Below are 23457 nucleotides of genomic sequence, written 5' to 3' on the forward strand. Positions count from 1 at the left end.
GAACAATGGGCTTGGGTACATAAACTGTTACTTTGATGACTATAGAATTAACAAATGCGTGTGCACACACCAGTAATAATTATACTGTTATACACACCTGTATATAATTATACACACCAGTATTATACACACCAGTATTAATTAATTATAAATGCGTGTGCACACACCAGTATTAATTTCAGTTTGCTGAGCTTAAATTGTTCAATGGGTGATCCCAAAAATCCTGCCTAAAAATATGGATTAGTAACAAGCCATACTCTACCCAGTTAAGTGAGATGGATCTTGAAGAGTGACATTAGCACACTGTGCCTACCAGTAGCATTATTGCCTGAAAAAGCATCCTGAATAGATTATGGTTTGGAATTTTTATATCACAAGCAATATTAGCACTGCCACTGAGTTAAAAACAAACAAAGACATTCTAATAAGTGGAGAATCGATCAGCAAAATCACTAAAATGTCACAGCTCTCAATGTGACAGAACACTGATAATTGTTGGCTGAGCAGTGCACAAAATGATGTATGTCCCCAGTCGAGAAAGAAGTTGCCACATTTTTAAGGAAACTGTACATATATTATAGATATTGATTTACCATTTGTTAAACATGGCCCACTGTAAGGCACTATATTATTCGGATAAACTATGACTGCTTATCAAAAGATTTCACAGAAGAAACAATCACATGTGCACGTGCGTGTTTTAAAGGAAAAACCACCAGCCCACAGAAATCTCGCCCACAGAAATCCAATTTGGTGGATTTATAGCAGAGAAGCATTAAGTTACTGTCTTGCAGGAGCATCAAGCTAGTCACTGAAGTATAACTGGCACGGTAGTAATGATTATGGTGACAAGTCCTTCTGCCACAGCTGTTAATCAGCTTAATACCAGTAACATTATTGACATTCCTTGTAATTATTTTTCCTAAGGCACATTTGGGTCAAATATATTTGCCTTTAATTATGAGTTTTCTGCACATGTGCCTGGTATACAAACAGAGGATCACAGTGTGGTTGCTATAGGTCTTCATGGTATCTCTTGACAATCTGGAATACAGCACACGAGCCCCGTCTCATGCAAAAAGAAAGCAGAATCTTTTGTCATACCTTGCCGTCTTCAGAGCACACCCCCATGTGTTCTCCACTTTCATCCAGGCTAATCTGATTGATTTTAACTGGACTCTGTTGACAAACGAAAGAGAACAGTTTTAAAAAGCACGTAAATGAAGATTTGCCTAAGATATAAATGAAGACCTTTTGCCTAAGATATAAACGAAACCTGTACTATTTGTGACCTACCAAGCTGAACGCAGTCTTATATAGCAGTCCATCAGAGGTTCAATAAAGCTACCAGATTTGCTGTCTATCTGGGTATTGTGGATGGATCAGAAGAGGGTTATCAAACACCAGACATGCCACAAGACACATCTAGCATTTATTTTTATTTGCATAGTGTCATCAAAGTGCACAGAACTTTACTGAATAAGATAAGCCAGGTCCCTTCTCAGAGGGGCTCACAATCTAAACAGACACATGGTAGACACCAGAAGGAGAGGTAAGTGGCACTAGGAAATAATATACAAATTTCAGGGATATGTACTTAGACTTAGTTACAGTAAGGCAGAGAGCCTAGGAAGTACTCTCCAAAGCTTCATGGAAAAGGTGGGCTTTGAAGAGGGATCTGAAGAATGCAACAGAGGAGGCATTCAGGGAGAAAATTCCATATATATAAGGCAAGGGAGTTTTGCTCTAGCACAGTGTTTCTCACACATTTAGCATCAGGACCCACTTTTTAGAATAAGAACCTCTTGGGACCCACTGGAAGTGATGTCATGACTAGAAGTCACATCATCAAGCAGGAAAATTTTTAACAAACCTAGGATGCAATCCTACCCACACTTATCCAGGAGTCAGTCCCACTGACTATCATTGTTAAAAACATATGCATAGTAACCTGTTAAAAGTACAGAACTGTAACATTTCCCCAAATGCAGTCACATACCATGGTAGCATTTCATACCATGTTATTGAAATGAATGGGGACCCACCTGAAATTGGCTCATGACCCACCTAGTGGGTCCCAACCCACAGTTTGAGAAACACTGCTCTAGGACAATGATTTTCAAACGTTTGGTCTTTATGGACCACTTCTTATACTTACCTGTTTGCCACTCAACCCCTAAACATTGTAAAGGATTCTGGGACATATTTTTTTGCAGACTTCTAACACTCCTCTATAGTTGCTCCTTATGAGGGAAGACTGACAGCAGTGGATAAATTTGTCTACCATTAATGACCTTCTTACCAAGTAACTCCTGATAGGCTTCCAGGGTTCTCTAGAACAGGGGTCTCCAAACCCCAGCCTGGGGGCCAGATGCGGCCCACGATAAGTGTCTATCCAGCCCACAGCAAGCCTCTGGCCTGCTCAACTGAATTAGACCAGAGCTGTGCTCCAATTGAGTCTGGAGGGTGTTATGAGGGCCTGGGAGGCCATGCGCCTCCCCTCAGAATGCTTTCTAAAGGCTTAAAAACATAATTACCTGATTTTCCTGAAAAACCAGAAGTGATGTTTTTGGGCTATCTGAAGGCCTTAGGCTTTCTAATGTATCTATTTAAATTTTATATTTAAAATTTATTTATTTTTCCGGCCCTTGACACCATGCCAGATATTTGATGTGGCCCTCGGGCCTAAAAGTTTAGAGACCCCTGCTCTAGAATACAGCATGAGAATGGCCAAAAATAATAATAACCACTATATAATACTCTACATGAAAAGGGCACCCTAGAAATCAGTTCTGCTCCTATGCTTACCTACCAAACTTTCCAGTGTTAGGAATCTATGCCTTAACTTAGGTATAGACAATACATTTTATAACAGTTCCCTAACTAGCCACCAAGAAGCAATTCAGATGGATCACCATTTACAGGTCTGTCAAATGACTCTGTGGAGTTAATATACCAGTGTGCAGACCATGTTTTATTTCAGGACAACAGTTTCTGTTGGCGGCAGACAGGGGCAATGCTGCTCCTGCCGCCTCTGCCATGGTGCACTGAAAGAAAGCCCCTTAACTGTGCTCCATGGAGAGGTTTTTACAAACCTGGAAGTGCGGTACTTCCAGATATATTTAAAGGCACTGAATGGACAAAGCTATGCCACTTCATTTGCAATGTTCCTTTCTGGAACTGCAAGTTCTGCACAAGGGGTGACATTGTGTGAGCTTGCAACTCCCTTACACTGTTTGTGTGAGCAGGTAACTACCTAAGCAAATCAGTGGAAATGACTAATTAATAGAACCAGCTTGCAATTCTATTCAAGGAAACAGAGCCCATAGTGAGACTGCTCCTAGTAATAGGAGCAGTATTTTGCTGAAACACTGGATATATACTATATTATTCCAAGGATTAAGTATAGCATAAAAGCAATGAACCTTATGTCTAGAAGTTAGGTGAACTGGCTCCCCAATCTAAAGAACTTTAGGACTTAAATGATTAACTTGAGGACAAAAATCCAGATTTCATGAAGAACGCCAGGAAGTTGTGTCAGGGAGGAATAAATGTCCCCCACTGAATTACCATTAACTGCCGCTTTATTTCTCTTGGAGACCTGCTTGGAATTCTGGACAATCTAAGTTTGACTGTTCAAAAGAAATCAATAACATCAACCTGACACTATTAGAACAAAAATGTAACTTTAATGGGAGAGGAAAAAAGTTCAGGAGAAATGGTTTGTGTATTTTGGCAGCAAAGAGACCAGTCGGTCTCTTATAACAAAAGCTTTTTGCAAAACCCTAAATTTGAAGAAAAGCTGCCACTTGCAAAATGCAACTTGTGAGATAATCTAATGCAAAATGCTTGAAATAAATACACTTAGTATGGATTATGTCAGCTCTTCAATTAGGAATAAATTCATGGCCATTCAGAGAGCCTCTTTTAACTGTGTGGCAACTTCTTCTCCCCTGATGCTCATCATCATCCCACCTTATAGTGTCAGTCCCTCAACAGTGAACCTGAGAAATCAATCTGCTAATGTATAATTTGTAAAGCTTCTCTGACTAACAAATGGATAATTGATTCTTTCACAAATGCTGCTTCCCCATGGATGGGAGGCAGAATGAATAACAAACGTTTGGTCTGGATCTCACTCTAAATCGAGGAGAGGCAGTATTGAGCCCCAATAAACTAAACATTTTTAAAAGTGCACAGTGACTTGGTGCCTTTTAGCCATAGCTAACAAGTATGCAACAGGGGTGTAAAAAAAGCAAATTAGCACTCAACTGCACTTAGGGCAAAGCGCATTTATTTCAGGAGAGATTATACACCCACAATAAAAAGTGTGACGACTCAAATCTTTGGAAGTCTTAACTGATCCCAGCATAACCTAGGCTCAATACTCTGTTATATACCCAAATGCGTTTAAAGAAACAAATCTTTATCGATTCTGCAAATTTTTTTACAAAACCATAACAATGATTCTTTATGATGCAAAAGTTAACTGCTGTGATCATTCATGGTTACCACTGGGACATGGTCCATTAGTCTGGAGACATGCCATAAACACAGGTGCACCTTATGATTTAATTTATATAGTATTTTTTATGTTATTTGCAAGGAGTAATGTAGTGGCAGTCAAAAACAGGTATGGCTAAGGAATAGGGGAAAATAAGAGAGCTAGGATGGTTGCAGAGGCTCAGGGAGTCAGACCTAGACCTGGCGGAAGATCCAGGTTCAAATTCCCACTCAGCCATGAAGCTTCTTGGGTGAACTTGGGCGGTCCATATGTCTCAGCCTCACCTACCTCACAGGGTTGTTGTGAGGACAAAAGAAGGGGAGGGACTATGTACACCACCCTGAGCTCCTCGGAAGAAGGCGATAGGAAAATGGGAAGAAAGATCATTCGTTATTCACTCCAGAACGATCTGTTTCCCATAGGAATGTTTCTTTGATAAAATAAATTGTACGGTCATATGGGTGTGTTGATTAATGTATTTATGTTGGTGAACTGTAGAGGTTAAGAGACTGAGCTGCGAATCAAAACTTCTCCAGCTCAAATCTCACCTCTGCCATGAACTCACATAGTGGTCTTTGGCAAGCTACTCTGTCTCCATTCCACTGCAATATGGGAATAACAGTACTTACCTTACAAGGTTGTTTAAGGACTAAAGTACATCAAAATGGTACAAGTGAAGTGATCTGTACACTCAGGAACCTACACATGTTTATTGTTATCCTACTGATTCAGATCTATTCAATTGAAACAGCATGACTTTTTGCTCCATCTTTAAAATACTAGAGATGTCCATCTGCTAGCTTAAATTATCTATTCTTAGGGTAACTTTATTTTAAAACACCAATTTCTTAATGTTTAAATTGTGCTTTAGAAGATTTCACACCCACTTATACTTTGTGTTGTGACAAGGGACACAGCTTCCACAGGACTGTAATTTATTAAAGGCCAACTCAAGGGTGGCAGGCAGGAAAATCACATACTATTCCTGTGCTAGATGTCTTTTTATTTACATACATAAAAGAATTAGCACTACAAATTTTATCTCAACTGCTTAGCATCCCCACCAGGGATACAATAAAGAGCAATCACACACCCTGTTGTGACTTTTAAAGTGAATAAGGTTCAGCTTATTAGAACTAAAGCTGTTAGCTACACAAAGTTCATTATCAACAATATCTTAACCTCCATGGGGAATAAAGGACAGTTATACCCATATGCTTCGGGTCATCATGTTATTTCCCAGATGTGTCATTTTTTATTCTTTAGAACAGGACCTTTCTTCTTTAATGGCAATAAAGGGCTGCAAGTCCATCATTAATGTAGCCTTCTGTAACAAGTGCTGTCCTGTTTTAATTCCATGGCTTTTGACTTCTAACAAGGAAAACATCTCCATGTAAACATTTTGTTGGTGTCAGAATTCTGAAATAATTCTAAATGGTGGTGCTTGATCATACATGCTTGCAAGCCCACCATTAAGGCACATGACCTTTTCTTTATAGGGTCATTCCTCTTAAATAACTCTGAGATTCAGACTGGAACTATTGTATTATTTTTTGACAGCAATTCTAGATAGCCTAAAATCTGACTTTAAAGCTGTTTCTTCTCCAAACACAGTATTAGGATGGCAACCAAAATTTTTCAGGCCATGTATTCTCAGAGAACTTGGCTGGCCAGTGACTTGATAACTGAAAGACAATACAGAGCTGCTTCATTGTGTCCCCTCTGACATTGCTCTAGTAGCAGGAGAAGATCAAAGACATGACAGAAAGGTTTGGTAAATGGGTCCTTGCTACTAAGCAATGTGCTGGAATACAGGGCAAATACCAGGAGCTGGCATTGTTGGGGAGCTGCTGAGGGCTCACTTTTGCTTCCTGAGATCACCTCTATACCCACAGGCTTTATATGGTGGTGGAAGAGGAACTCTCAAGGCACTCTCAGGAAGACAATTTCCTGAAGAGCCCCTGAAACTAAGAACGTAAGAACAGCCCCACTGAATCAGGCCATAGGCCCATCTAGTCCAGCTTCCTGTATCTCACAGCGGCCCACCAAATGCCCCAGAGGAGCTGGCCCTGCTGAGCTGGGATATATACCATGGGCTTCTGCACAGTCAATGCCATGATCCTTTGGCATTAGAGATCCCAAAAAACTCAACTGTTAATATGGATACTGCTGATCCACCTGTTAAATTACAGGTATGAGACACCTGAAACATTCTAGTAGGTCTGTTTGGACATACAGAGACTGAAGGTGAAAAAATATTGAAATGTTAAGATGGAAATTGTTGAGATCAGGGGTGGATGGGTTATAATTTTAAGTATAAACTGTAACACCTTATCAAACTTTTGATTAAAACCATCCACCTTCCTACATTTTGTTTTTACCCTTAAGGAACACCTCATAAGGCCTGAAAACTTGCAACTTTTAAACAACTATTCAGGGGCAATCAATGATAGCATTTTATCAATTCTTTGTATCTCTTATAGGAAAAAAATGGTAGTACAGGCATAAAATGCAGCTTAAGGGAAGGGGAAAAGCTCTGGGAATCAGCAGTATACTAGCTTCTTAGGAGCCAATCCTTTCCAAATCCCCCCAATACTTTTAAAAGGTTGTTGGGATTTAGCAAACGCACATCTATCTAATACGCTGCCTCTCTGTAAAAAGACTACGCTGTGCCAAACTCTTTAACTCCGCTGAGCTCCTACTACAGAGAAGATACCAAAGGGTAATATGCCAAAACAAGGAGACTATTCAGCTGAGCCAGTAGTTCAGCTGCACCTTCCAAAGACAAAGCTTAGGTATATGGCAAAGGTGAAGTGCTACTATAGTCATCACCAACGTCTAACACAGACCTGAAGAAGTGACGGCTGCCACCATGTCCTTCAAATCTTTGGATCACCTCCACTGAATAGGAACAGCATAGCTTAAATAAAATAGAATGAAATAAAAAGAATTGGCTTATGACAGGAATCTATGGAGAGAACAGAAATTGACATATGGCCATGTATACTTGCTTTATTTATTAAAGTATGCATAGCCTGTCTTTCCATCCCAAAATGAACAATCAGGACAGCTTACAACACTTTAAAATAGTACAGCAATCCACAATAAAAATAAGGAGATAAGAGAATAATACAGCAAACTAAGGTGCAACCAAAACAGGCATCAATAAAAAAACCAACAAAAATACACACGTTTTAATAGCTAGCTTGAAATACTCCAGTGACTAAGGGTCCAATCATAATGTGGGCCAGCGCTGGGTGTCACAGTCATGCCGTAAGGTATGCCGGTGACACTCAGCAAGGAGTGAGCGCTGGTCCAGCACCAGATGGATGCCGCCCAGAGCACAGTAAGAGCTCCGGGAAGAGATGAGGGCCACTTGCTGGGGCAGGGGGAAGGCTGAGAGAGGACGGGGGGGGGGGAGGAACTGGGGTGGGAGGGAGATGGGACTGATGGAGCCCTGCTCTGCCAGATCCTATCTTTCATGGTGGGCTGCAAAGTCAAACATGGAAGCTCTCATGTCTGCGCCAGCAAAATAGCTAGCGCAAACTTGAGAAGCCCCATAGTGGGGCTTGGGGCTTTCCCCAGGTGGACAGATCTCTCCTTCCTCCTAGAAGACCTCCAGTGGTCCCAGTGGTGCCACTGGATGCAGCTGTAGCCATTTTGGCACCTGTCACAGAGGTTATGTATTTAGTTGCCCTATTTTGTGTAAGAACGGGAAAAGGGGAAGAAGAGTTGAGGGTAAAAATCCAGATGAAGGTAAAGACTGTAAGTGATTTGAAGGATTAGAGACTTTCCTGGAGAGTAAAGAGAAGTTGGTAAGATAATAGGTTCTAATGTGGAGTTGATAACAGGTGTTGGTAGGGGGAGCTAAGAGTATTTAAGTTGGGAAGCTATTGTAGAGAAAGAAGTCAAAGTCATTCAGTTTTAACTAGCCTTGCAGCTAGGAGCCTTGCTTCGGATGAGAAGACCCAGTGGATGGAGAGTACAGTGCAGCAAGAAGGCAACTTTAGATATTTAGATGTTATTTGTTTTTTTCTTGGCTGCCTTGGTTTATTACGTTTTATTGACCGAAAACCCTCTTGTACTAGTCTTATGTAAACATAGAGGGTTTATTTTAAAATATCTTGTGTATCTGACTAATAAAAACTTCTTTAGGTTTATGAATCTGCATTAGTGAATTGTATGGACATGGGGGTTGAATTGCCTCAGTGAACCTGATAGTGGGTTGTATATGAAGTAATGCACTTGTAGCGATAGCAAGCGGACCACAGGTTTGCACTGAATGGTCAAAGTAGAAGCCAGCAGAGTTGTGTACAGATTTGTAGGCCTGGAGGCAAGTGCAACCATCGTGACAGCACCGCTGCACCCAATGGAGCCACTGGGGATAGGATTGGGCTGCTCATAAAACATTTTTCGTGATAGGAAAACCCATAACCTAGGCACTATCATGAAGAAAACCTAGTTTTTCATTCCTGTCAACCAAGTTATCCAGGAGTCGGGACACAGAGCAGGGCCTTTGATGAATAACAGTGTATGGGCAGGCTCAAATGGCCTGCTTAGCAAAATTACTGCTTAGGTTTTTTTTTTTTGTTTTTTTTAAACTTGTTTCTGAGAACACATCAAATAACTTACTTGAAGATTTGTTTTCAGGTACTTGGTTATATTAAATTATTATGTATGTGGTTTCAGGCCTGCAGAACACAGATGCTTAAAAAAAAACACTAGTAAACAGCCACTAGAATTTTACTTTAGCTAAAGGAAAGTAAAAGCAATATGAATGGAAAGGTAAAATATTATGGGTTGCAGAAGTAAAAAAGAAAAAAAGCCAGTTTCAGTATGTAAACATAACAAGTTTTCCCAGAAATGTACAACAGTTACAAATGTAGTAGTTTGGAAAGTAGCCACAACAAACTATTTGCACTTTCTCATTACCCCATTTGACCACAGTCAGATAACTATCATCTTGTATATTTTTATCTTCATGCAACACTGGAATCTCTTAAAAGTCAAGCAGATTTTAGGTTCCTTTTCAAATCATCATTGTCATCATAAATTCCCAGAATTTCAATAGTGCAGTATACACTAGTAATACTATTGGATCTATGTCAAGTTCGTATTATTCTACCCGTCAAATTCACTTGGACAATATGCAGCATGTTATTGACGATATGGAAGAGGTTTCAACAGAAACGTTTCACTTCATTAAGCTTCCACATGATGGTTAATTACAACCCCTGAAGGAGAATTAAATCATATCTTTTGAGCCAATAGTGACAATAACAGTCATAATAACTCGGTGTTTTTTTAGTGGTAGCCTGGTAATCAAATAGCATATTTGCAGGTAGGTCCTATCCTATGAGCTGCAGATAATCGGCCAAAATTGAGGACTCCAAGAGTATCCATTCCCAGCAAACTATGAGCTGTGCACATACAGATTTATGCATAGGAATCATTTCCCTTTCCAACATCCCACGCACAGCAACTACTATGTGAAACCAATGGGTGACACATCTCCAGTTGCTGTAGGTTACGGAAACATCAGGATGTGCATCAGGTCCACACTAATCTTAGCCAAGTCCTAATACCCCTGGCTTTTACAAATTTGATGAGCCCAAGGTTTATGACCGCCACTGGGGTCATAAACAGATCGGAAGGGGAGGCTGCAGAGTTCTGAAGAACTGAAAATAAAATATTTGTTCCACAAGTCAATTGCCTGACTACCTGGTGGCTCCTGCAGCTGCATCTGCCTGCCTGTCCTTGCCCTCTTCCATTCCTGCACCATACTGACTACTCAGATAACATTCCACCATCATTCAGTGAGAGACGAATGGGCAGGGAGAACTGCCTGCTGTTTATGCTGATCAGTCTACTGGAAATCATTGTGATGGGAGTGGGTCATGTAAACTTATATATTATTTTGGGAGGACAACAGTAACAAAGTTTGAGAAACCCTGGTGTAAACCATTTTAACAGGAGGGGCCTGGGCTGCAACCCCACTCAATTTCAACAGTTTGACTAAATTGTATTGGATTGTGACAAATGTCAGTATCTGGTAAGTATTTGCAGATTTTTTAATCATGTTAACATAACCAAAGATACTATCAGGTCACAACCCAGTAATGAGCAAATCTGAAACTCTTCAAAAGCCATCTCAATGGAGATTGAACATTAACAGTTTAAAAAAATTTAAAAAGAGTTTGAAAGAAAAAATTGAACATTATTTTGGAGCTAATATTGCACCTAATATACCAATGACCACGGTCTGGGATGCTAGTAAAGCTGTTTTTAGAGGATTGGCAACAAGAGAAGGTGCAAGAAAAAGAAAAGAGAGAAAAGATATGTAGAATTAGAGAAAGAATTGAAACAACAAGAATTATTGGCAAAGCAAAACCCTACAGTAACAGAGATAAAACAGAATGAGAGAGGTACAACACAAATTGAACATTTTCTTGACAGAAGAAGTAGCAGCAAAGAAACTTACTTTTGCTAGACAAATTTTTTTTTGAAAATGCCAATAAAACTGGAAAATGACTGGCTTATAAATTAAAGAGAGAGAAAATGAAACCCTATATATACACATTAAAGAATGAAGATGGAAAAAAGACTATGAATGTAAGAGATATGATTGATATTCCTAAAAATTTTTATGAAAAATTATATATGGAAGACGGGATCCCAAGCATTACTCAAAGGAATTACTTACAAAAACAAATGAATTAAAGATGTCGCAGCAACAAAAAGAAAGTTTAAATCAATATCAGTTAGTGAGATAGTGATAGTTAGTGAATAGTGATATCAGTTAGTTAGTTAGTGAATAGTTAGTTAGTGAACAGTTAGTTAGTGAACAGTGATATCAGTTAGTGATATTTCAGAAGCAATCAATAAAATAAAAATCAGAAATCGCCGGGTAGCGATGGATTACTAGCTGAATTTTATAAATGTTTTGAAGAGTTGATGTTACTATTTAAAAAACAGAAGAAATACAGCAAAAGAATAAAATCCCTGATACTTGGAAGGAAGCAATTATTACAGTTATACATGAAGAAGGGCTTGACCAAGAAGAGATTCAAAATTACAAGCCAATTTCACTACTTAATGTGGATTATAAAATTTTTGCAACAATATTAGCTTCAAGATTAAAAAGAGTTTTGATAAACATTATTCATCAAGACCAAGCAGGGTTCTTACCAAGAAGACAAACCAGAAATAATATGAGAAAGATATAGAACTTTTTAGAATATTATGAAATGCACCCTGATAAGCAAATGGCGATGTTTTTTTATAGATTTTCAAAAAGCATTTGATAATGTGAACTGGAATTTGATGTTTTTACAATTTGAAATGATGGATGCAGGAACTTCGTTTATTGCTATGATTAAAGCTATATGTAAGAATCAAACTGCTATAATTAGAATAAATGGAGAGCTTTCATAGGAGATAAAAATTGAAAAAGGAATGAGACAGGGATGTTCACTTTCTCCATTACTATTTATAGCAGCGGTTCTCAAACTTTTTCAATTGGCGGCTCCCTTGACATACTGGGCCACTGGCCGGCGCTCCCCATTAGGGCTACAATCCTATACATTGTAGAGGGTGGCACATTTTCTATGAGAATTCGGCGGCTCCCCTGGTTGGTTTCCATGGCTCCCCAGGGAGCCACGGCTCACAGTTTGGGAACCACTGATTTATAATAATAATAATAAACTTTATTTATATCCCGCCCTTCTCCCCAAAGGGACCCAGGGCGGCTTACAACATATTAAAAACAGATTAAAACATAATTTAACAACAGATTAAAACATATTAAAACACATTAACAAATAGCATAAAAACAGTAGTCAGATAAAAAGTCAGATAAAAAGAGCATAAAGCAGCAGATCATAGAGGACTCAAGCCTGTAAAAAATACTAAAAGATGTAAAAAGGATGTTAAAAAGGCCATGAACTAGAAGGCTTGTTTAAACAAAAAGGTCTTCAGGCCTCGCCGAAAAGTCTCAAGAGAGGCTTTATAGTGATCATGGAAATACTTTTGAATCAAGTGAGACAGAAGAGATTAAAGCTGAGGTATTCAATCTATGCGTCCCGCCTCCGTAGTAAGGCGTGGCTAGCCTCCAGGGGCATTGCCAGGCATCTTGGGGAGAGAGGCTGGGCTGGGTGCTCTATGTGCTGCCTGCTGACTTGCTGCTTTTCTGCAGCTGTGTGAGGTGGGGCAGCGTGAGGCTGGGAAGGCATGTGAAACATGCTGGGGGGAGGTGGGAGAGAAGGCTGGCTGGGCAGGCAGAGGTGCTGCATCTCAGCATGGAGCTCTCTCCATGTGCAACCTCGTCCCAAGGACTACATTTCCCAGCGTGCCCCTCGCCCTGGGCATCATGGGATTGGTCAAGTCTGGAGAAGAGAAGAGTGTGGAGGTGCTGCATCTCATCAGCACAGGGGTGCTCCTGGCAGTCTTCAAAGCAGGAGGGAAGAGTAAATCCTCCACTTGGGGAGCCCAGCCTGCTCTTAGTGTCCAAATGCCACAGCCTGCATTCCTCTGTCTTGCCTGGGGGGAACAGGGGAGGCATCTGCATGTTGGGTGTATGTGTGTGAGCAGCCCCCATCTACTTTGGGGTGAGTTGTAATCTTGCTGGGTGTGGCTGCAATCCTTTTCACACCTTCCTGGAAGTAAGCCCCATTGACTCAAATGGGGCTTACTTCTGAGTACACCTACACAGGCTTGGGGTCTGTGTCAGCTTAATCCAGGATCTTCACCTTTCTTTTTCCTCCCCCTCCAAAAAAGAGAAAAAAGCCACTCTTGATGGCTTTGTCTCCAAAAATTGATTAAAAATAAAAATTCCCATTCCTTTTTAGCCATTCCCCTTTTTCCTCCTGCCTCCTTTGGGGGGGGGGGTACTCTGTTGGCTGCTACTGTAAGGCAAAAGGCACAATCCTAGCTCGGTCTACTCAGAAGTGTTCAATGGGACTTACTCCCAGGAAAGTAGGGTTAGGATTACAGCCAAACAGCCTCTAGGTCTCAGTTTGCAGTTAGCAGATACACACAAAACAAAGTCTTCCCCTCCCCCAGCAAATTCATTACTTCCCCCTTGCTTTCCAAACCCCTGCAGGTGTGCTGCTAACAAACTCAGGGCACAATCCTAACCAGGTCTACTCAGAAGTAAGTCCTATTTTGTTCAATGGGGCTTACTCTCAGGTAAGTGGTTATGATTGCAGCCTCAGAGTGCTGGCAGCTGTTTTTTTGTTTCTAGTGTATAATTATAACACCTTCATCCCCATTTTGGGGGTAACTGAAGTGAGGTGTTGTAATGGGGAGCCGTGGCCAATGGCCACAAGGATCAGGGGAGGCGCGATCCGGAAAGGTTCGAGAACCACTGGATTAAAGGATTAAAAATAAGAGGTGAAGAATTTAAAATCCAGGCATTTGCGGATGACCTTATGGTAATTGTAGAAGAACCATTAGAATCTGCCAAAAATGTGTTAGGTGTGTTGTGAGAATATACTGAAGTGACAGGACTGAAAATAAACGTCAACAAAAATTTTAACAAAGAATATGCAAATTAAGAAAATACATAAATTAGTGGAATTAAACTTCAAAGAAGAAAAAAATTAAATATTTAGGGATTCAATTAACGAAGAAAACAAGCACATTTGTGAAAGATAATTATTTGAAACTAATTGAAGAAACGAAAACAGACTTAACAAAATGGAAAGAATTGCAACTTTCGTTGATGGGAAGAGTTGCTGCAGTGAAAATGAATGTTTTGCCTAAAATAAACTTTCTTTTCCAAACAATCCCTGTAATTTTGAAGCAAGATATATTTAAAGAAATTAATCAAATTATCTCAAAATTTATCTGGCAGGGAAAGAAACCAAGAATTAAAATGAAGGCCTTGCAAGATGTGAATCTAAGAGAAGGCATGGAGCTTCCTGATTGGTTTTTATACTATAAGGCCGCGGCGCTACTATGGATTAAAGAGTGGATTATATAGTAGTAGCAAACCTTTATTGGCATTAAAATAAACAAACAAACAACAACATCAATAGGAATAGCCAGCACAATGGGAGTGGATTACATTAGAAGGTCAAAGAACCCTTAAACTGGAGGGACATGATCTTGAATGGGGATGGCATGCATTTGTCTGGCATGGAAAAGCAAACGAATATAAGCAATTCAATAATCATATATTAAGGACATCTTTATTATGAATCTGGGCTAAAATACAGACAGATGTATACCAAAATCCCCTGATGGGTGGCACCGCTAGAAGCATGTACCCGGCCGAATTTATTAGAGACAACAAAAATGCTTAGATATGAAAGTTTATTGAAGAATGATGGGCAATTAAAGACAAAAGTAGAACTGTTAAGACAGGGTGTGGAGATGGATTGGTGGACTCACTTGCAACTTGATTCAAAATTTGGGAAAGATAAACAAGAAGGATTCTATTCAGAACAGACGCCATTTGATAGAATATTCTTAGAAACAAAAGGAAAATATATCAAAAGAATGTATATGTTCCTATTGGATTTTGAGATGCATGAAGAAACAATAAAAGAATGTATGATAAAATGGGCGCAAAATATAGGCCATAATATTACATTAGAACAATGGGAACAGATTTGGAAATATAATATAAAATTTACTAGAGCAACAAATTTTAAAGAAAATGTTTATAAAATGTTTTATAGATGGTACATGACACCAGTAAAACTGGTAAAAATGAATCAGAACATATCAAAAAATTGTTGGAAGTGTAAATGTGAAGAAGGGACGTTTTATCATATGTGGTGGACATGTAAAAAAATGCAAGTATACTGGAAAATGGTAAGGAATCTAAGGCAAGAGATTGTTGGATTTACGATACTGCTGAAACCAGTTATTTTTAAGAACATAAGAACAGCCCCACTGGATCAGGCCATAGGCCCATCTAGTCCAACTTCCTGTATCTCACAGCGGCCCACCAAATGCCCCAGGGAGCACACCAGATAACAAGAGACCTCATCCTGGTGCCCTCCCTTGCATCTGGCATTCTGACATAACCCATTTCTAAAATCAGGAGGTTGTGCATACGCATCATGGCTTGTACCCCATAATGGATATTTCCTCCAGAAACTTGTCCAATCCCCTTTTAAAAGCATCTAGGCTAGACGCCAGCACCACATCCTGTGGCAAGGAGTTCCACAGACCGACCACATGCTGAGTAAAGAAATATTTTCTTTTGTCTGTCCTATCCTGCCCAACACTCAATTTTAGTGGATGTCCCCTGGTTCTGGTATTATGTGAGAGTGTAAAGAGCATCTCTCTATCCACTCTGTCCATCCCCTGCATAATTTTGTATGTCTCAATAATGTCCCCCCTCAGGCGTCTCTTTTCTAGGCTGAAGAGGCCCAAACGCCGTAGCCTTTCCTCATAAGGAAGGTGCCCCAAGATATTATTTTTGCTTAATATCACCTTAGATATTATAAAGAAAATGATGTGTATTTAGTTATTATGATACTAACTGCTGAAAGGATTTTATATGCTAGATCAGTGGTTTTCAACCACTGTGACGCAGTACACTGATGTGCCATGAGGCTGCCTCAGGTGTGCCGCAGGATCAGAGGAAGCAGGCAGCAGCTGTGCGCCCGCGTGCAGGAGAAGCAGCTGCTTTGAGCCTCCCGCGGCAGTCAGCACAAGCAAGGGAGCAGCCAGGGAAGGGGCTGGTCGCGGCTGCTTTGCATCCCATGCAGCAGCTGAAGTCCACTTGGAGCTTGCTCCTGCTACTGAGCATGAGTCAGGCTGCAACCTGATCCTCACTTTTCTGGGAGTAAGCCCCGTTGGCTACTATGGGGCTTACTTCTGAGTAGACATGCATAGGGTTGGGCAAGAAGGAGGTTGTTGCCTGCCTGCATGCTGATTGGCCAACAAGAGAGGCCTGGAGGAGCCAGGAGGTGGGAGCTACGGAGTGAGTGAGAAGAGGGAGCCAGAAGCAGGCAAGCAGGTACATAGCAAGCAAGTCTGCTGAGGCCCCCAACCTAAGGTTTCAGGGTCCCTGAAAGTCCCTTTTCCTTGCCAGTTTGCCTGCAACTCCCCAAAGCGACCCTCCCTGCACTTTGGGGCTTTTAGAGGAAGGGCACTGGGCCACAGTCCTATCTACACTTTCCTGGGAGTAAGCCCCATTGACTATAATGGGGCTTACTTCTGAGCAGGCATGCATAGGATTGGGCTCTAGGGGTGCTATTCCATCCACACCTTCCTGGGAGTAAGCCCCATTGACTATAATGGGGCTTACTTCTGAGCAGGCATGCATAGGATTGGGCTCCAGGGGTGCTATCCCATCCACACTTACCTGGGAGCAAGTCCCATGGACTATAATGGAGCTTTCTTCTGAGCAGGCATGCATACGATTGGGCTCTGGGGATGCTGTCCCATCCACACTTACCTGGGAGTAAGCCCCATTGACTATAATGGGGCTTATTTCTGAGCAGGCATGCATAGGATTGGGGTTTTGGTTGCACTCTTTTTTCTCAAAGACACAAGCAGGCAATTGGCACTTCTCTCTCTTCTTCTCCCCCACCCCATCCCCTCCCCATTCCCTTCCCCAGGAATACTTCCCGCCCCCAAATCTCACAGTCACAGTTAGCAACTCTCCTACTGTCCCTCCCCTCACTTGTCAGCACCTTCCAAAGATACAGAATCACTGCCTCACATTCTCTCTCTCTCTCCCCCCCACCCCCAGTTTAATCCTACGATTGTTTCAATCCTCACTGCCCCTCACCCACATTCTCCACTATGTGATCAACCTGCCCTGTCTTTGCCAACACTTTCTGGCACTTTTGATAAGAATTTGAACATAGAATTTTTCCTCCTTTTCAGAAACCACATATACTTCCCTCTCCATGCTTCTTGTCAATTTTTTTTGTCATGTAATGATTTAATTGTATTAATTTTATTAATTCAAGATTAACCGTAATGTAGTAATTTAATGTAAGTAAAAAACTGGTAGTGTGCCTTGACAATTTTAGTGCCTTGTAAGTGTGCCGCGAGCTGAAAAAGATTGAAAATGGCTGTGCTAGATACTGAAAAGATATTAAAATTCCAACGAAAGATGAATTAATAGAGAAAATAATGAATGTGGTGGAAATGGATAGACTTACAGAGATTTTGGATCAACAGCGCAAACCGACACAGATGGAACAATGGAGACCATTTTATGCTTGGTTGAAAATGAAGTTGTAGATGTATAAGATAGGGCATTTAGATAAATATATTCTATACATTATACGTATTATACAGGATATGATATGATAGATAAATGATATTAAGAGGTTAAACTAGAAGAGGAAGAAGATTAGAAAATATGTATTGATTAGATATATTGATATATTATTGCCTGCACCCTCCAACAGTGTGTTTTTGTGTTGTGTATTGAGTTTGTGTTTGTTATGTGTTTGTATATATTTGTTGTTTGTTTTTTATTTTGGAAAATAAACAAACATTCTATTCTGGGACCTGGTTGGCATTCACTGCTTTGTCTTCTTTGCGGTTGACAGTGACAACTGAAATGAAGCAGTTAGAGTAACGAACAGAAAAATTTACAGCGCTTGTCAACACATATGAAACGTTGAAGACAAATGCATGTGAAGGTCCAATCCAAAGTAAAATCTTTCTTATCTAAATCAATACAAAAAGACCTTTTTACTACTGACACAACACTGAGATGATCATGTAACTTAAGCTGGGAGGCTCATGATGAAAAGGTGCCTCTCTCTTGCTCTCATACAAATTCAAGGCTATCCAAAAATCCACTGAGAGTTGCTGCCCAGTTCCAACTGGGAAAAACTACAATGGTGCGGTCTTCTGCCTCCACTCCCTTTGAGTTCATCCCTTTATCCCCCTTGGAGTGATTCCTTCTGGAAGAGCTAATCTTCTGGGATGCCTCATCTGCCTATTCAATTGGAAGATTCCATCTCAGCTTGTCTGAGTTGGTACACCATATAATAACACAAGCTTCCTTTGGAAAGGGAGATAAGTAAAACTCTACCCATCCAACATCTGGTTTTGAGAGACCCCCCCCCCACCATGTATATTCCAGTTTCTACTACTCCATTTTCATAAGCCTTGAGTTCTGATAAGCCAGTCTTCTGTTTATCAAGGTCTCATTTTCTTCAAGAAGTGTATCAAATTTACAGCCTGCATATGTAAACTGACCTGATTCCTCCCCTTCATCCCCTCAAGCAAAATTCCTTCATCTTCTTGTTAGAATCTAACACTTAGGGTGTTAGTGTTAGTTAGTGTTAACTAACCACCCTTTCCCCCCTGATGCAACTGTGCCAAAAAGGCAAGTACTGAATTCAGTGTGGGGTGGAGAATGGGAAGCTTTGGAGGGGAAAGTTGACTTCACAATGGGTGTCCTTGGACCTGTACCAGCTCATTAGCTGGTGCACATCCAAGGGGAAGAAAGGGATGGACAGCCTCAGAAAGGAGGGGACAGGATCCAGCATACGCCATTGCAATCATTGCACCTCTCACCACTTCCTTGTCCCGTTTCTCCCCCTCCCTGCCCCCACTGCTTACCTACCGATAGCGGCAACTCCGGATTCTGCTGCTGCATGTTGACACCTCTGTAGCCTCCCCAGAGGTGGGACAAAATCACATGGCCTGTTTTAAGTATGATGGCCATAAAGCAAACCCTGCCACCGGAGCACTAGTGCTGGTTGCAGGGAGGAGAGATAAGACTGGGCTGTTAGTCTGGCTAGTCTCCCCCATTCACATGCTTCTCATGCTGCAAGAAAAAACCACCTTTGAGTTTTCAAGGTTACAAAGGGGCAACATAACCACTACTTTAACTTCCTCTGCCAGTCTGATTAAACAAAAGTTTTCCAGTTTCTCAAAGCCATCAAATATTTAGAAATAAACTTGGCCTTGAAGGGCTGTGGAAACACATGTTAAAAAATTCCACGGCAAAGGGGTGGTTTTTAAATATTTCATGCTTTTTTTCCTTTTTCCTTTTTTAAATTCCCCCACTTGTGAAAGGCCTTGGAAGAGTTACATGCTAAAAAGATTTCAATTTCCTTCCACCCAAGGAGCGCCTTAAAACATTAGATATTTAAATTTGTTTTCCACCCTTGTGCATCACCACTAAACCATTAAATATTAAAAAACCAACCTGCTTATAAAGCAGGCTCTGCTTTCTCCTCTCCAAGCAAAGTGCAAGACACTGCGGGCACCAGCCATATCCTGTTACTGTACTTGCTCTAAATATGTATTTCTTAAAACACCTGGCAGCTGGGCATGAATTCTCTGCCCTCCGAAACCATTTCTGATTTGTTACTTAGCTAAATGTGTTTGTACAGCTCTCGTATCTACAACTCTTTAATCTACAAGGATGTCAGTTGAGGCAATAATTATATTAATAAATTGTAGACAGCCTTTGAGGAAAAGAAAAGATGAAGAGGCATTTGGAATTAATATGCTGTAAATCGCTTCTGCACCCTCCTCTGTCAGTGGAGGTAGCAGGCTTTTCTTCTCCACTGCCCTTAAGTCATAATTTTCAGCTCATTTGACACATTTCATCTCACTCAAAGCACTGAACCCTAATACAAGAGAACACCAGTTTGTCAAGCGCTCAGGATTTGAGAGCACATATCAGTTAATCTTAAGCAGGTGTCACTGACAAAGAGGCAGCCATGTTGGGAAAAGGAAAAGGAAGTATATCTGAATAATCAGCATAGAGTCCGCGGTTGCCGGGGGGCCTGCAAAATGTCGCAAGTTTTGGCCCTCAATGCAAATTCGGTTGCCTCTCAGGATTCAGGCGGACTAGAACACCGAACAATAATAAAGGATCTTGCCCTTTCACATACCTCACTACTTTTGACATCCAAACTCTGAAACAAAGCTAGCTAAGGAGATACGTTTCAGTTATGGTAGCACCGACTTTCTCAGAATCACCGCATAATTTGTTCCCACTTACGTCTTATTTCACATGGCCGTGGACGTGCGGAGGAAACAGGAACAGCAAGTGCTTCCTGTGTTAGGCATCTGCATTTAGCCGAAAACAGAATTTTTACATTTCTCTATCTATGCTGTGAGATCGGCAGCCTGCAAAGTTCTAACTTCAACAATATGGAAAACCATGGAACCAGAAAGCACAAGATGTTCAGAAAAGCCCCAAAGGTGCTCTCAGAGCACTGGGCCTACTTCCCCTCTCAGATGAAATGCTAGCACACTCGTTCAGAGACAGTAGCCAATCTTTATTTAATTAGCGCATCTACAGATACCTTATGAAAAGCTGCTGAACCAGTGAATAGGGAGATCCACATGTGCAGTCCTTGAACTGGTTGTATGTGACAAAAATGAACAATGGAATGAGAATAACCATTACTTCTATAAAACTGCAGTGGCAGAAAGAAAAAGAAAAAGAAATCAGAACAAGGGAATGGCCTTTGTTTATCCTGAAACACACTTAACTATTTTTGTGCACTACCAAAGACAAATCAGAGTTCTGATGCGCACCAACATTTTCACACTTGAAGGGCTACCCCATCCAGTTCTGAAACAAGAACTGGAACAGACCCAGCTCATACAGACCACTGTGTACGCTCCAGAGTTCCACAGAACGCATCACAACATGGAGCACATATACATAACACCATCAAAATAACTTCTGCAAGTATTAAATAAGTCACTTAATCTGACCACAATGATATATAAAAATTCTTTCAAAAGGTTGTTCCCAGCAGAGGGTTTGGGGGGGAAAAAAACTGCTTAAATAGACTTCTAAAAATATATACTCTTTCACACAAAGATTGCTGTGTCAGCATCAGAACACATGTTTTATTTTGCAAATACGACATCCGTTGATGGACACTTTGACAACTGCTGAAATGGTCACAAAAAAAAAATTGTCCACATACAACAATACTAGGCACATCCTGTATACATTATTCTTAAGCAGCAAATACATACAACCAACTTATGTATAGAAGGTTATTTTATGCCCCACAATATGACTTTACATAAATTCTGTATCGTACTCCTAAGATTCCAGGAAACTGCAATAAAGAATTTTAAAAAAAATCTCTCTTCTCCTTCAATCAATACAATCCCTTAAGAGACCAAGCTTCAGGACATTCACATAAAATATTAGCTTTATATATTTGCAGTAGATAAACTGAAGTCGCAAGGCAATCAATCAATTTTCAATTACTTTTGGAGTCTCAATATGATAGGACACATACTAACAAGCAACAATAGCCAAGCTAATGAGCTGCTTCCTACCCTATAGATGACAAAAACATCCAACGTATGCAGATGGATCTCGTTAGTTATGACCATACCTACGGCTCCTTTCCCTTTCCGTGTTCATAAAGATACAAATAGAGGGTGAAGAAGTAAAGGGACTAGAATGACCTTTTGCAGTTGCTCAATTTTGGATGGTCACTTCAATATGCATTTGGCACATTTCAAGAATAATTTGTCCACACCTGTGCACCTCTGACAGTAGACCAGGCCTGAGCCTCAGGAATAAGACCTGCCAGGGGTGTAATTTTGAGTTATTTGATGTAGGGAAGGTCACAATTGGGGTGGAGGAGGTTCATCCCTCACTCTCATCCACCCCACACAGAGCCCTCACCTTAATAACTGAAATCACCCCTCCTCTGCATCACCATTCAACTTCAAATCAACATTCTGTCTTACAAACAGCATTTCTGCCTATGCCTCTCCCATCCACTTGTCTGCCCAATATTCTTACTCTTCAAAGGAAGCAGTGATACCTACCCCCTGTTAACTAGGTGTACAGGACTGGACTTACCTGACCTAGGGAGCAGCCTGCCTGGCAGGCACAGGGTCGGGTACAAGACAGGGAAAGCCAGGAAGGCCTCAAAGGGGCAGATTGCAGACCATCAGCCTGTTGATCAGAGTACACTTACACACACTGGAGCAGATTAGGAGCTCTGCAGGATACGTTCAACCCCATAGGATAAAAGGACGCAGAAGGTGACTGGGTTGGGTGGGTGGAACCAGGACGGTGGGAGGGACTTGTGAAGGCCAGAGGAATATAAGGAGAGGGCCTGGGATGAGAAAGGGCTTGCAAAGGATTGGAGACTCCAAAAGCGAGGCTGCAGAAAATTGGAGAAGGCCCTGGGACTGAGAAAGACTAAGGTGCTGTAAATACCCTCCCTGCCTCTGCTTGAGGCTCATGGGAGGCAAAGGAAGACAGCCCCAAGGAGAAAAGCCAGGTGGGCATGGCCCTGGAGGACATACCTAAGCTGCTGCCCCATAGGGGTGGGAACCTAGGTGATAGGCAGAGCCCAAGACCCCCATCCCTTCTTGATGCCCTAACACTGGGCTAAGAAGAACACTTTAAAATAGTGTCCTCTTATATTTAGCAGGGGAGATCAATTGTCCACCTTCACCCCATGGTGCCTTTTCAGTGGCTGTTGCTTTTTTCTTTTTTCTTTTTCTTTTTTTACATATTTTTCCAATTCTTAGCCCTTTAGGGGGCAGGGAACCATTCATTTATTTAGTTAGTTCTGTAAACCACTTCATGAACTACATTTTGTTGAAAAGTGGTATACAAATATTCTTCATAATAATAGTATGTCCAATTCCACTTCTTTCTTTATCCCTTTCACCCACGCAGATGCCATTGCTGAATCTCTCCACCATTCTGACAACATTTGTCTTACGAGATGAATGCCATACATGGGCATGGGGTGGGGAGGAGAGATCTCCATGACACAGAATAGTGGCTAGGTGCGAACCATAGAGAGAACCTCTCTAAAAGTACAGTGATTGTCTCTTCCCTGTTGTGGAGGGAGTTTGCTTGTTATTTTATGAAGCCACAACTGAAGTCAGAATACAAATTTTAGTCCCAGCTGCCTTCACTATTACAAATATGTTATTAAGAGAAAAAGCGCCTCTGGAGGAAGTACATCAGCAAGTAAACTTGAAAAGTTCAACTAGATGTAAATGGT

General features: G+C 41.0%; 1 protein-coding gene across 2 annotated transcripts in view; it reads right to left on the bottom strand.

Moving 5' to 3' along the window:
* The window catches only part of VPS41 (VPS41 subunit of HOPS complex), a 134384-nt gene that overhangs the window by 79256 nt on the left and 31671 nt on the right, over positions 1–23457 (bottom strand). For both annotated transcript variants that reach the window (XM_066627387.1, XM_066627386.1), the window contains exon 5: positions 1105–1179. In XM_066627387.1, coding sequence (XP_066483484.1) covers positions 1105–1179 — 75 coding nt within the window. The remainder of the gene's footprint in view (positions 1–1104; positions 1180–23457) is intronic.

The sequence above is a fragment of the Tiliqua scincoides genome, chromosome 5, assembly GCF_035046505.1.
Source record: "Tiliqua scincoides isolate rTilSci1 chromosome 5, rTilSci1.hap2, whole genome shotgun sequence".
NCBI classification, from domain to species: domain Eukaryota; kingdom Metazoa; phylum Chordata; class Lepidosauria; order Squamata; family Scincidae; genus Tiliqua; species Tiliqua scincoides.